We start from the raw sequence: 16125 nt of genomic DNA on the forward strand, positions 1-16125 counted from the left end.
TGTCCTCCAAAGCTAAGACGGATATGAGGTTCTTCCTAATCCTTGGCACATAAAGAACTTCTGACACCTTGAAGGGAGGTTTGGACTCCCTCTGAAATGTCAGTGTCCCCACACCGACTGCTCTAACAACTCTGTCATCACCGAGTACTACCTCTATATCAGTGCCATTCTTTGAAAGCTCTGAGAAGTACTCACGGACTCCTGTCATGTGACGTGAAGCCCCACTGTCCACATACTAGATACCCGAAGATGCTCCGTTAATCGAGGGAAAAGCATGCTCCCTCTGAACCTGTGTGGCAGGTGATCCTGCACTAGAGGATCACACGCAGTGAAACCAAACTCCTGGTCAAAACGATCTGCGAAGTCCTCAACCTCTGCTGACGTTGCCAAGCTCTGGTTCTTCCCCTTCTTCTTCTTCTTCTCCGGACACACCACTGCATAGTGTTCCATCTTTTGACAATTCCAACACTTCACCTTGGAATAGTCCTTTTGTGTGTTACCCTGTTTACCTTTACCTTTGCCTTTGCCCCCACCATTGCTTGTGGAATCCTGCTTCTTCCCTTTTTCTTTCTTGCCTCCTGCCAACAGTGCTACATCCTCATCCTGCTCAACTGGCTTGGCTGCCCCAAGCTGACCTTTCCTGATCTCTGTCTGAATGCAATCATCCCAAAACCTCTCCCATGTGGGAAGGGTCTCACGTGCACAAACCCCATCAGCAAAGTTCATCCATGAACGGGGGAGGCCATTCACTGCAATCCGCACCAACTCAGTGGGTGGAATGACCTCTCTAACTGCTGCCAACTCATCTCTCACATCAGTAATCTTTGTGAGATATCCAGCAACACTATCATTACCCATTTTAATGGTCTTCAGCTTCTCCTTCAGGACCATTTTCTGGTTCTCATTGGTACTCTGGTAGAGATTGGACAATGCTGTCCACATCTCATGGGCATTTCTCTTTCCTCTCACATGAGGAATGCAATGGTCTTTGACTCCGTCTAGAATTAGTCTCTTACCCTTGTTGTTCTTTCTATTATAAGCAGCCAACTGAGTAGCATCAGTAGGCACAACAACAGGGTTCTGTGTGGTATGCACCATAATGTCCCAGACTTCTGCCTCCTCAAAGATACTCTGCATTCTCTCCTTCCAAACGCTGTAATTGGTATGCCCATCCAACCTATCCTCCACCCTCAATCCCAATGACATCCTGTTGTCCTAAAACTGAAAAATAGCACTGCTGTAGTAAGGATAAAACTGTTGTTTGTGAAAAATCAGCTTGCTGGAATTTTCTGAGTGAAAAATCAGTAGGCTGTAATTTTCCTCCTTGCTGTCCCAAGCTGCACTTCAGCACTCAAGCTCTGATACCATGTAGAAATTTCTCATTTCTCACCCCGGTTTTCAGTTTCACCTTACTTCTCCAAAATAGTTAAATGCCCTTTCCCATATCCATACATTCAACAACAAAAAATAAATTTTGCTGAAAACACAAATTCTGGAAATATAACAGAATGCTGGAAAATGCAGAAATAAATATCAACACATACAAATAGCCATTTAACACATTTAAACACAGTGATTTTTGGTCAAGGTGACTCTGGAAAAACCCCCTACAACTCTTGGGGAAAACTAGTTCGAAAGCTCCTTATTTCTGAAAAATGCTTTTACAATGAGAGAAGTATTCAACAAAAAATCAGCAAGCAAACTTTTACAACTTATCTCGTTTTCCGTGCCTCACAGCCAACTAGAAAAACTTGTAAACAACAATAAATGTTGTACGTTCTCCTCGATTTTTGTGCCCAAATTTCAGCCTTAAATGTTGTTGTATGGACTGCCTAGAAAAGCGTGCATGCTGCCATAAATGTTGTTGTACAGTTTTCCTCGATTTCTATGCAGAAAACAACAGTACGGCTGTACGGATTTCTGCCTAGAAAAGTGTGCCAAGGTACAACCACTTGCTGTACGGCCTCCCTTGAAAAATGTGCCAGCAAACTTCAGATTTTCTGCTCCTCGATTTCTGTGCTAACTTGTTGTATGGCCTCCTTGGAATCTGAACCAAAATTGTTGTACGACCTTTCTAGAAAATCGTGCCCAAAACCTGCCTTTCACTGTGTGTTAACTCCGCTGTACGGACTTGCTAAAACGCTGCCTTGGAATGTGTGCCAAGCTGCTGCCTCCTTCTCCTCACTGTCCGGAAATCTTCCTTGCTCTCTTGCTCTCCTTCTCTCAATCTGCTCATGAAAGAATGAATGACCTTTTCCTCCTTTCCCTCCTTTAATCTAACTCTAAGTGACTTTTGGGGAATCCCTAAATCCAATGGCTGAAATAGATTGAGATCTAGGGCTGAGATCAAATGCTCATTTAAATCTCACTTTCTATTTTTTAATTCACCCCACTTTAATAAAGACCCACTTAGTCATTTGTTTCCAAAGTCACTTCTCCTTTCTAATTTTACATTGACTTTATTAAAGTCACTTTAAAATTAGACTTTAGTAACTTTATCACTTAAAGTCACTTTTAAATTAGATTTGACTTTATAAAAATTATAAAGTCACTTTAGGAGAAAAATTAAATTCTTTTGGACACTTTTCCTTAGGCCAAAGATCAAAGCCTTAGGGAACCACCTGTCCTCCGGTACCAAATTTCAAAAAGAGATGCATGTGTAAACTTCAAGTAACCAATTCACCAATTAACACATGATGTTATGCCAAGCTATGAGATTGACACGATTAACCAATTTCAGATGTATCTCACCAATAAATATTCAGAAAATTCAGACTTGATCAATGTTATAACAACAGTAAGAAAATGCTAAACCAACAATGCTTATGTTTGCCCAAGATCACAAAAATATGTCAACTTAGAAAATATGTATGTTAGCTTTCTCAATATATGTCTTTCAGTGAAATTTTAGATTTCATGTATAATTTGCAGAAGTAAGTTAACCCACAGATCAACAAATAGTGATGTCTTAGTGAAATTTTAGATTTCATGTATAATTTGCAGAAGTAAGTTAACCCACAGATCAACAAATAGTGATGTCAGTGCCAATGCTAAAAAATGCCTAAAATAGTAAAAATTGCCAAACTTGAGGAAAAATCAATTTTTAGGATTTTTTTAAGGGCTGGACTAAGAAAATTTTAGATCTGATATACTTATTTCAGTCGTGAAATATTGGCAGATTAGCAAGATAAAATTGCCAGAAATAGATAACCAATATTTTTAGAAATGGCAAAATATACTAAAACTTGAAATTTTCCAATTTGAGGGCTTTAAGAGAGTTTGATTCAACAATTTTCAGAACTGATAATTTTATGATAGATCAAAAGACTGAAAATACTACAGATAATTCCCACAATGTTTAAAAATAGTAAGTTTGCTGAAAAAACTGAAAATTCAGATTTTTTAGACTTTAATTAGGATGTGATTAAGAAATGTTCAGATGCCCGAGTGGCAAAAAATTGTGAAAACAAATATTTTGCAATTCTAAAGAATTTTGACCATATAGAATTTGATTTTAGGGCCTAATTATCTGTGATTTAATTGCTATAATGAAATTGAAGCAAACTGAGCGTTTGGAGGTCAAACCCTATGCCTAAGGCCTTGAAGATCCCACTGTTGAAAATTGTTGAAATTTTGGGATTACCTTGCCGCTTGCTAGATATGAATTTTGAGACCTTAATCCTGCAAAACCGTCAAGTATTTAGCCTTAAAACTTCAACTTAGGGTTTTGGGTCAATTTTGGGGCAAAAGAGGCTAAGAATTGGAGAACAGGGCTAAGAAAAGCCAATTTGTAGGGATAAAAGGGCTGAAATGATAGATCGGGGGTTGAAATGGCAAGAGGAGGCCAAAAATTGAAAACCATTGTCTTGAAAATTTCTAGATTTGAATTTTGCCGTCAAATCTTCAGTGAATGGCCCTGCAAAATTGTATAGAGACTAGATCTTACCTTTAAGGGCCTAGATCTAGCTCTTCTCTCACTTGATCCCTTTATCCAACCTGCAAAAAATGAAAATAAAAACACCCAAACCCCAAATATATACAAAACCCCAACCCAAGTTAGAAAAAATAAATTACAATTTAAATTTACAATTTAATTCACAAAATATACATGGGTTTTTAAATGGAATTTGAGAAAATAAAATTTTGAATATTTTTTACTTGAAAGAATGACTAAAATGCTTCAGAAAAATTAATGATTCACTATAGCCCAAGCGAAGTTTAAATCCACCATATAAAAACTAGGGATCCAAGCAACAGTGATTCTTGCCCAAGTTTGTGAACTTGGAGACCAAGGACTAGAGTACTTGCAAACACTATGTATTTATCTCAAAAAATAATCTGTTAGATCACATGGGGAATCAAACCACCTAAGATTAGCTCAAAACTATCAATAATATGATATTATCTCCATCTAATGAAAAACAGAGCTTACCAATATTCAACGCAACATAGAGATGCCCATAGTCAGCACATACCACAAATCAATAAACAAGAACACCTTCAATTGCACCCCAAAGTCTTTTATTATGATAGAAAAAATAGTTCCCAACAGGACAATAGTTTACACAATGCTTCAACAACAATTCTAGTGAGAGATCAAGATGAGTAGAGAGTCAGAGACTCAAATGACTTTCTAATTTATAGATAACGACTAGATTCCTTGATCCTTGTCAAAATAAGCTTGGCCGTTGATAAACACTAAAAGATCTTTTAATCATGGCGATTGATTTTTTATTTTTGAGGAATTTTCGAATTTATCACTTAATTCCATTTTAATTAGCTCAAAATTATTATTTATTTTTTCTTGAATTGGACTAATTCTATTAAGAAAAAATATGGTACAAGAGGATACATTCAAGAGAGACAGAAAACCGCAACCGGAAATGATAGGACTATCAACCTTAGTTCCGTAGGAGTAAGACAAACAAGGAGCTACAACATGTGGCTGGGAGCCTAAAGAAGCACTGACTTCTACCCTGAAAGGGTAGAGGCCTCAACACGAAGCTTTTTCCCTTTCCTTTTTTTGACTTCGACCCAACCATTTTGGGGTGGATGAGCAATAACAACTTGAAGATTGGGGTCCTCCACAGGCCCTCCTTTTCTGAATCAGAGGAGGAGGACAAATGGACGCGTTTATGAGCAGTGGTTGTATCAGAGGAAGGCGCCAGACCATCGGTGGAAGGGACCACGAAATGAGGGGCCTGATTCAATTCTTCATCGCTATCTTCATCTTCAGAGCTGGAGAAATCAGAATCCACGACTGGAGGTGGAGAGCAAGGAGCCCATCGTTTGGACTTAGGCTTGGAGATGTTGGCCTTATTCTTTTTTGCTGGGCGAGATGGGCAGGTGTTCTGCAAATGCCCAGATTGGTGGCAATGGCGGCAACGAAATGCAGTATTCTCGTAATCCAGTGTCTGGGTCCAGACAAAGTTGTTTATCTTGAGATTGATTTGTTCTGGAAGTCCTTTGCTCAAGTCTAACTCCACACATACTCTTGCATATGAGTAGAGACCTTTGGATTCCCGCCATAAATCTCCCCTAATGAAGTTGCCCAAGGTGACGCCTATAGCTCTAAAGACACGAGTATTCCATAGGTGGGCAGGTAAGTTTGGAAGCCTGATCCATACAGGTGTCTTGGTAATCACTGCAGTTGCTGGATCAAAATTTGGGAACCAAGGAGTCAAGAAGAGCCCTACAGTTCCCATGAACCAAGGGCCCTTTTCTAAGGCCTTTTCATAATGCTTACTGTTATCAAATAGAACAATGAAGTAACCTTTTGAACAAAAAAAGATCTTACAATGATGTGTCCAGTTTGCATGGATCCATGCATAGAGATCTTGAGATCGCGGCCACAGTCCATTAAATCTGCAAATGATGGCTCTTTCTGCAAATTCTTGAAGTTGGGTTGCCAGATTTTCATGGGTGAGTTCAGCAGAGGGAACTTCTTCAATCTTTTCAACCAAGAAGGCCTTAGATTTAAGGGCTTCCGGGGGTTTGGGGTTCTCAGAGTGTACTGCATCTTTGTATGAGAAGGGCCGAGCAGAGGATGACTGTCTCGCTACACCTCCTCTCAGACGAAGGGTTACCACCACAGAGCTGTTCTTGGAAATGCTGTAAGAAGAGAGGGGAAGAGGGTCTTCAAGTTGTTTACCTTGAAAGAGAAGTCGCTGAAGGCTTGATGGGATCCCCATCCGGCGTTCTAGATTCAGTTTGAGTTCCTGCACCAGATCTGAAGGACTGACCCATTGCATGATGGTTCTGCCTGTAGGCTGAGAAATTTGGATCTGAAAGGAGTCAGAGAAGTGCCTTGACCCCATGCCAGGGCTTCTTGTGCTTCCTAGAGCAGATCTATCGTGGCTATTTCCCATCCGAGGTGTCGGACCTGCAAGATCTTGGCCGATCTATTTGTTGAGAGCCCGATCTGATTGATCAGCGGCGGATCTGGGGATTTTGTACCTTCTTATGCTTGAAGTGAACATCCCGACCCCTTGCATCGTTCTCCCAGGGGCGGAGGTAGCAGATCCGTGAAGTGGGGTTGCTAGTCCTGCGCTGACGGCGATGCAAACCCCGTTTTTCTGATTGCGAGCATCTGGGAGCCTGAAGGGCCATGCGTGATCAATGAGGAAGACGTTGGAGTCCTTGGCCGTGGCATTGCAGGATAGCACCAGGCGCCTCTGCTTACCCTCTTCACCGAGATCGATCTGGAGGAAGTTGCTCCCAACGAAAGTTTCCGTGGAAAGCTTGTCTAACAAATGTTGAAAAAGGATTTGGGGAATGCCTGGAGCTGCTAATAAAATGGCCTGGCCCTCTAGATCTTTGGGTGCGGACTTGGAAAGATTCACCGCTTGAAAAACATCGTTGCACCCAGTGACGGCGGCATTTAAACTGCCTTCTCCCAACAGTTCCACTCGGAAGGGCTCGAGCCTTTCTGCAGTGCCCGGTGTGCCCAAGAGATGGCGTATCTTCGTCTCATTCTCTGAATCGCTCACTGAGGCATGAACGTTGTAACCCTGGTTGAGGAAGCCCTTCACTAGCCAGGAATCCATGAAACCAGTTGCTCCCGACGCGCGCACAGAGGTTGCCTGGACCTTGACCATCGCAGGAGCCATTCTCATGTTGCCCCAATTAGCTCAAAATTATTTATTTAGAGCTAATTTCCTAAAAAATTTGACTTTGACTTGACCACCAAGGTCCATGGGTCCAAATTTTCTATGAAAAGGCAGTACTCCCTTAGTGGAGGACCTTTTAAATTTGATTCTTTCAAGACCCACGAATTTTTCCATTTGGAGAATTTATTTTCCTAGACAATTTAATTTTGACTCTAATTAATTAATTTTCTGGCTTAGGATTTAATTTTATTTTGCTTGAAAAATTAGTTAATTTATACATGAGGGGATTAATTATTTTTCCAACCCTCTATTACATATGATTTTTCCTTTAAAGACCCAAAGAGGAGATACACATTTGTCTTAGATCCTCAAGACACATAACTCATCTGCGACTCAATATGATCTAGTAAACCAAGTGATTTGTAATAAAATAATTTAGCTAATTAGCCTAAATTATTCCCAAACCACTTTTACATTGGACTCTACTAAAACACTAGGACTCACCTAATAATTCAACAATAAATTTCACCCTAGCTTTGGGGGTTTAAGCTGGAGGGAAAAACTCTTCTAATTAGCTGTGTCGAAAAACACTGGTAATCAATGAGGTTAAAAAACCTCCTAGGATGGAACTCGTTATCAAATTATAGACTTACTTAGGTTGTTACATAGACTCATAGTTTTACTAAGATCATTTACAATATATAACTTGCAGAATGAGATGACTATGACACACAATTTGCTAATATGTGATCCGATCCTTGTTGAAAAATTTGGTACTTCCATTTCCTTGGAACTTTGATAGTTTGAGTGCAACATCTTGCTCCATATGCGGACACGTTGCTTCCATGATGTAACGTGAGAACCCCAGAATCCTACATCCAAGGAAACAAAATTCCATCAAATAGATATCCATTCAACATTGAAATCATCATGCATATATAGAAAATACCAATAGAATATAAAATCTATCTTAGCAAAATGAAATATAAAAAACATAATATAAATGCGTGAAACAAACTAGCTAATGCCCTAAATGAAAGGGAGTAGGGTTAGAGATACTATAGGAGATGCCCTATGGCATCATATGTCTTCAACATGGTGCATACTGAGGATCTGTCGACTCTCTGGCAAGTCTGTGGGCTGCTTTTCGGATGTGCCACGCTGAATTCTGAAAATGCTAGGACTGTGACTCATCTGAATATCCACCTATTCTCAGCCATCAAATTCATGAAACTTCTTTCTCTTTCCTTTTCTTTTTGGTAGGCTATGATTTCAATAATGTGACTACCATAGATTTTCATTCTTGATTCTGAGAATGCCTGGATGAAGGATCTGAACAATCTAAAATATGCCCAATCTTATTATGAATGTACTTTGTCAAAGGTGGTACATACATCTGATCTTGCTCAATTTCTTTTCCAACCTTGGCACTTCCAATTGACCTGTATTGAGTGGGGCAAGTAACCTCCTGGCAATGAGTTGAGAACTGCTCTGGTGGCCTAGGAGACTTGTGATTCGTGAAAAGCCCTTTATGCTTCCCCTCTAAATCCTTCAGTTTGTGCTGAAGTCCCAAAATCTGTATCTTTTCCATTATTTGTAGCTTATTCTGAAGAGTGGTCTTTTCAATTCTGACGACATCCATCTGGTTAGAGTGTTCAACCTTTAGAGCATTGATCTCTTTGGCATGGCCTTCCTCCATGATCAACAACCTATTCTAAAGGCATATATGATTGGCTTCCATATCCTTAATTACTTTGTCACTATCCGTTTTTATCGTAATCAAATTATCCTGCATATTGGACATCATAGCTTCCATCTCTTGAGCGCACTTTTCTTCTATAGTTGACAACCTGCTCTGAGAATTGATTTCCATGTCCCTTATCACGTTATTATGAATTACTTGAATATAATCAATTTCTTCCTTATGATTTATTTCCATGGTGACCAGGCAACTTTGCATGGTGGCCATCTGATTAGAATGAGCAATTTCCATGGTTTTTAGATCCTCAGCATGCTACCTTTCTATGGCTAATAATCGGTTTCGAAGATTGACCTCCACATCCTGAATAGAGCTTATTTCATTCTTATGATTTTTCTTTTATGGAGCTTAAGCTCTTCAACATGCTTTTTCTCCATAGCCATCCACCTAATGTGTAAGGATTTCATTTCCTTGGAGTGATCTGCCACTAATCTCTCTTGATTAAGTTCCATTGTTTTCATCAATTGAGCTTGATTGACTTGCATGTCTCTAAGCCTTTGGGTTAATTCCCTGATAAGATTTGCTTGATCACTTGTTCTCGCGTTTCCACTATCTCGGATTCTGATCGCAAAGGCACATGTGGATTCATCATGAAAGTGGTCACAAGGTCTACAATATGGGACTTCTTGATCCTTATTATGCGGCAACTCATTCTCTTGATACCTTTCTATGATATTTGGATCCTTCACATGACCACTTTCATCTTTTTTCTCAGCACTAGAGGCACAAGGTGAGCCCCTTTGACTTTCATATTTATCTTTAAAAGCATTGATGATGTATTGTAAAGAATCAAAGGAGTCATCAAGAAACTTGCAAAACCAATCTCTAGCATCATCTTCCAAAGATAAGTCCATATTGATGTCTTCATGATCATAACATGAAGATCTACAACACATGATCATACAACGAGTAACCATAAGATATGTTTTGCAACAATAATTTCATCATTACCCATGAACAAAGGCAATTTATTAATGTCATTTTTTGGAATATCGTGAAGAATGTTAGTAAAATGACACGGGGAAGACAAGTCATCCATTATGTTCTGCTTTATGGGAAAGGGGGCTAATGGATGTCAGAGAGAAATCTTTGTTCAAGAAAAACAAGAGATCCACAAGAAGCGAACTTCTATCAGAAATTATTGTAAGAAATGAAAGAAATGGAGTCGCCACATGAATCTAGCTCCAACATCCAAAAGGCAAAAAACCGAAAAATTAGTCAAGGATCAAGCAGATGGATATCAGGGAGAGCTTCCTGCTTGAGAAAAATGGATGAATAAGTGGAGTCGCCACCCATACAGGAAACCAACTTAAATGTCCAGGTGCTAAAAGTGTGAATGAACAAAGTGATAAAGTGATGAGAATATGAAAAATGATGAGATCTAGGTGCCAAAAATGTGGTGTTGGTGGGATAAATGAAAAGATGGAATATGATTTCGAAGATTATGAGAAATTGTCGTAAAGCCAAGGTCCAATAAATTGGTCCCTGCCAATGGCGCAAAAAAATGTTGTGCCACTTGACAGGGTAATGAAATGATAGCGAAATGAAGGATTGTAGGATAGGAAGATTGTCGTAAACCCCAACAATGAGCAACTTCGTACTCGGCAACGACGCTAAAAAATGTTGTGCTGCTTGACGGGCTAGACAGAAAATTGAGAGATCAATTATGAGAATGACATATATCTCGATAACGAGATAAACTCGTCCCTGGCAACAACGCCAAAAAATATTGTCGCCCGTGTTGTAGAGACACCGCGACAATGCTCAGGATAGGGGCTGTCACTCTGATTCCCACCCACTCCATTCTAGCTGTCTCCCAACAACAGGCTATGGGGGTAGTCCCTATGGAATGAGGTGAAGGGAAGTAAGTTGAGAAATCAACTTACCTGAGAGACACGGATGAGTGGCCTAGCCACTTGGTTGGCCTTAAAGATTATAATTAAATTAGATTTTCTATTATGAGACTAGTGCCTTAATGGAGTCACAAATTCTTTCTTCTTATGAATTGAGACCAAATGACCGGATGGACACCCGTTGCTCGAATGGTTGACTAACCTATGTGAGATGCTTATGCAAGAGATTATGAGTGATTGCTATCTTGGATTAAGATTGGTTAGATTACTTAAGTACTTATGTGAGATTTATCTTAAGAGTACTTAACAATGTTATGATGCAATCTTAAACAAAATAAGCTTCAAGAGATACGCGTGTAAACTTCAAGTAACCAATTCACGAATTAACACAAGATGTAATGCCAAGCTACGAGATCAATGAGATTAGCCAATTTCAGATGTATTTCAACAATAAATATTCAGAAAATTCAGACTTGATCAATGTTATAACAACATTAAGAAAATGCTAAACCAACAATGCTTATGTTTGCCCAAGATCACAAAAATATGTCAACTTAGAAAATATGTATGTTAGCTTTCTCAAGATATATCTTTCAGTAAAATTTCTGATTTGAAGTATAATTTGCAGCAATAAGTTAACCCACAGATCAACAATAATGATGTCAACACCAATGCTAAAAAATGCCTAAATATAGTAAAAATTGCCAAACTTGAGGAAAAATGAATTTTTAGGAATTTTTTAGGGTTGGACTAGGAAAATTTTAGATCTGATATAATTATTTCAACAATGAAACAGTGGCAGATCAGCAATATAAAATTTCCATAAATAGATAACCAATATTTCCAGAAATGGCAAAATACACTAAAACTTGAAAATTTCCAATTTGAGGGCTTTAGGAGACTTTGATTCAGCAATTTTCAGAACTGATAAGTTTATGACAGCAGTATATTAATGAAAGATTAATAGACTGAAAATACTACAAATAATTCCCACAATGTTTAAAAATAGTAAGAGTGCCAAAAAAACTGAAAATTCAGATTTTTTAGACTTTAATTAGGATGTGATTAAAAAATGTTCAGATCTGATTTTTATAATTATGCAGAAATTTCCTGAGAACGAAAATGTTAGATCTAGGTCAAATTAGAGATGCTCAAGTGGCAAAAAATTGTGAAAACGAAGGTTTTTGCAATTCTAAACAATTTTGACCATATATAATTTGATTCTAGGGTCTAATTATCTGTGATTTAACTGTTGTAATGAAACTAAAGCAAAATGAGAGTTTGGAAGTCAAACCTTAGGCCCAAGGCCTTGAAGATCCCACTGTTGAAAATCGTTGAAATTTTGGGATTACCTTGCCACTTGCTAGATATGAATTTTGAGACTTTAATCTTGCAAAAATGCCAAGTATATAGCCTTCAAACTTCATCTTAGGGTTTTGGGTCAACTTTGGGGAAAAGAGGCCAAGAATTGGAGAACAAGGCTAAGGAAAGTCAATTTGTGGGGATAAAATCGTTGAAATGATATATCGGGGGCTGAAATGGCAAGAGGAGGCCAAAAATTGAAACCCGTGTCTTGAAAATTTCTAGATCTGAATTTTGCCATCAAATCTTCCATAAATGGCCCTGCAAAATTGTTTATAGACTAGATCTTACCCTCAAGGGCCTAGATCTAGCTCTTCTCTCACTTGATCCCTTGACCCAACTTGAAAAAATGAAAATAAAAACACTCAAACCCCAAAAATATACAAAATAGATCTAAAACACCAACCCAAGTTAGAAAAAATAAATTACAATTTAATTTACAAAATATACATGGGTTTTTAAATGGATTTTGAGAAAATATTTTTTTCAATATTTTTTACTTGAAAGAACGACTAAAATGCTTCAGAAAAATTAATGATTCACTATAGCCCAAGCGAAGATTAAATCCACTATGTAAAAAACTAGAGATCCAAGCAATACTGATTCTTGCCCAAGTTTGTGAACTTGGAGGCCAATGATTGAAGTACCCGCAAACACTATGTATTTATCTCAAAAAATAATCTGTTTAGATCACATGGGGAATCAAACCACCTAAGATTAGCTCAAAACTATCAATAGTATGATTTTATCTCCATCTAAGGAAAAAACAGATCTTACCAATATTCACCACAACATAGGGATTCCCGTAGTCAGCACATACCACAAATCAATAAGCAAAAACACCTTCAATTGCACCCCAAAACATTTTATTATGATAGAAAAAATAGTTCCCATCTGACAATAGTTTACACAATGCTTCAACAACAATTCTAGTAAGAGATCAAGATGACTAGAGACTCAAATGACTCTAATTTATAGATAAATCTTCCAAATGGAAAAATAATGGCTAGTTTCTTTGATCCTTGTCAAAATAATCTTGGCCATTGATAAACACTTCAAGATCTTTTAATCTTGGCCCTTGATATTTTATTTTTGAGGAATTTTCGAATTTATCATTTAATTCCATTTTAATTAGCTCAAAATTAATTATTAGATCTAATTTCTTCAAAAATTTGACTTTGACTTAACCACCAAGTTCCAAGAGTCCAAATTTTACTTGAAAAAGACAATATTCCCTTGGAGGACCTTTAAAATTTGATTCTTTCAAGACCCACGAATTTTTCCATTTGGAAAATTTATTTCCCTAGACAATTTAATTTTTGACTCTAACTAATTAATTTTCTAGCTTAGGATTTAATTTTATTTTCTTGAAAAGTTAATTAATTTACACATGAGGGGATTAATTATTTTTCCAATTCTCTATTACATATGATTTTTCTTTTAAAGACTCAATGAGGGAATACAATTTGTCTTAGACCCTCAAGACACATAACCCATTTGCGACTCAATCTGATTTAGTAAACCAAGTGATTTGTAATAAAATAATTTAGCCAATTAGCGTAAATTATTCTCAAACCACTTTTATAGGACTCGACTAAAACAATAGAACTCACATAATAATTCAACAATAAATTTCACCTTAGCTTTGGGGGTTTAAGCTGGAGGGAAAAAAAGTCTCGTGATTAGCGATGTCGAAAAACTCAGATGATCAGTGAAGTTAAAAAGCCTCCTAGGATGGATTTCGTCATCAAATTATAGGCTTACCTAGGCTGTTACATAGACTCATGGTTTTAGTAAGATCATTTACAATATATAACTTGCAGAATGGGATGACTATGACACACGGACTGCTGATATGTGATCCGATTCTTGTTGAAAAAATTGGTACTTCCGCTTCCCTGAACTTTGACAATTTGAGTGCAATAGGGTCTACATGTATTTACTAATTATCTTAAAAGTACTGTCTTATACCCAGGAATTCTTTGTGTCTCATTGATTGAGTGTCGTGTATGTTTAATAACATAGGCTTTAAATTGATTCTTGTTAATTATGTTGCACATTCTTGTGTTCCAAGATGTGTTGGTAGAGTTTTTAAGCAAAAATAATGATACTCCATTGTGATATGATAAGTTAGACCTTTGTGTGCATATGACATTTCATGCCTTATTCAGGTTGGCACGTTTGATCTATCAAGATATGAAATGTAATACATTGTGCATAGTTTTCATATTTGATTACAAGAAATAGCGACTATTTTACTATTTATGACATTTTTGTATTCAGTGAATATTATCAATAACAATCAGCAAAATGAATGCCTAATGAGGCTATTTTGATAACATAAATACAGTTGGATTTTTTTGTTTCAGTCTGAAATTTAATTTTATGCTAATATATCTAAAAGTCAATAGCTGTTCGTTTTGTAGATAGAGAATGAATATGGAAATGTTGAAGCTGCTTTTCCAGGCGGTTCTTCATATGTGAAATGGGCAGCAAGTATGGCAGTGGGATTGAATACCGGTGTTCCTTGGGTCATGTGTAAACAACCTGATGCACCAGATCCAGTAGTAAGTATCATCTAGTTATATGTCATTTTTTATTATATTTAGTAGTTAACTTTCTTAAAAATCTACAAAGGTATGGCTCTATTGTTTATTTTTGTGTTTTTAATATTCATCAATCAGACCGGGGAAATGAGTAACTTGGAAGAATCTCACCTGCAGGACACAGTCTTGAAACCTTTGTGCTGCCACTATAAACCCCAATTTTTACACTCAAAGCCTAGGATTTGAATCAAGATGGGCACATTAACACTAGTAATACCAACCACTCAGTCTACCCTTGACGGGTGTATAGCTCTATTGTTCATTTACTAGAGATTTTTTTATTTTAAGAATTTATTTTATTTTATTTTTGGTTTTCTTATATAAAAAATACGAACAAATAATTAAATTTTGAATTGACCATTATAGATGACATTGATATAAGGATATAATTCTTATTTTTATTGTTTATCTTATTATAAGGTTCACAGACTCACATCTGGTCTTAGAAATGCGTAAATTTTGAGAAATATTGTTTAATGCAAATTCAGAAATTTCTCCTCAACCTTGTGGTTCCCAACTTTATTGTCTGTGGACTTTTAGCATTAGGCTGGCTCTGAAATAACTGCAACAGTATATATTTCACTCAAGTCAAACCAAATACACAAGCCAGTCCAAGAATATAAATATCAAACAATTGTACTGCCAGGAAAAATATGTTCCCAACATTTAAGACACAATTCCTCACAAATAATATCTGAAAATAACTTAATGATGGCAGATTTCTTACATGCCAAATCTGCCCTCTTAGCTTCTATATACTTGTCAAATCACTCAATAAAACCTTCTAAATGTTCATGATAAATTAGCATACCAAACAGTCATAAAAACTATTCATTCACCATGAGAATATAAACCGAAATCAGACCTGCAAGTACACAAAGTTTGGGCAGTGTTACTGCCCAAAACATTGTTTTATGTGATAAAGTTCTAAAGCACAAGACAGACCCTAGGGACACTACATAAGACATACCCATTGTCACCAGGTAGCTCCTTGACACTTTTTTGGTTGGCTCCCCTCCAGCATAAGAGGTGTATCCCTAAAGTCCCTCGACCTAAAATGTGATGGATTAAAGGAATAATGATAAGACTTAGGAGGACAGGCTTGATCTCTTTTCTTATAATTGAATATATTTCACATTTATTAACAACAAAAGGAATTGTTGATTTTATAATATTTAGAGGTGGTTGAATGGAATATTAACGCCTAGAACAGTTTTGGGCATATGGAGTCGCAAAAGACAATTCAATGGGCTGTTTTATTATTATATATGGATAGTATGTGGCTGAGATAAATTTGCAACAATTACGTAACTTTGTTGCCCACTATTGCAGAAAATCAACTAGAGGTACTTGTTACCCACCAAAAGTGGGTAACTCATAGGAGAAATTTTTTCTCGTCATTTGAAAGCCAGCCAGCCATCAGGCCCTATGATGGT

The 16125-nt window shown here is 37.3% G+C and overlaps 1 protein-coding gene across 3 annotated transcripts in view; it reads left to right on the top strand.

The window, feature by feature from the left end:
* Positions 1-16125, top strand: part of LOC149215029 (beta-galactosidase 8-like) — a 459880-nt gene that overhangs the window by 74803 nt on the left and 368952 nt on the right. For all 3 annotated transcript variants that reach the window (XM_089392493.1, XM_089392491.1, XM_089392492.1), the window contains exon 6: positions 14510-14650. In XM_089392493.1, coding sequence (XP_089248619.1) covers positions 14510-14650 — 141 coding nt within the window. The remainder of the gene's footprint in view (positions 1-14509; positions 14651-16125) is intronic.

The sequence above is a fragment of the Pinus tabuliformis genome, chromosome 1_1 (assembly GCF_031772625.1).
Source record: "Pinus tabuliformis cultivar Carrire ecotype Pingquan chromosome 1_1, CPIR1, whole genome shotgun sequence".
NCBI classification, from domain to species: domain Eukaryota; kingdom Viridiplantae; phylum Streptophyta; class Pinopsida; order Pinales; family Pinaceae; genus Pinus; species Pinus tabuliformis.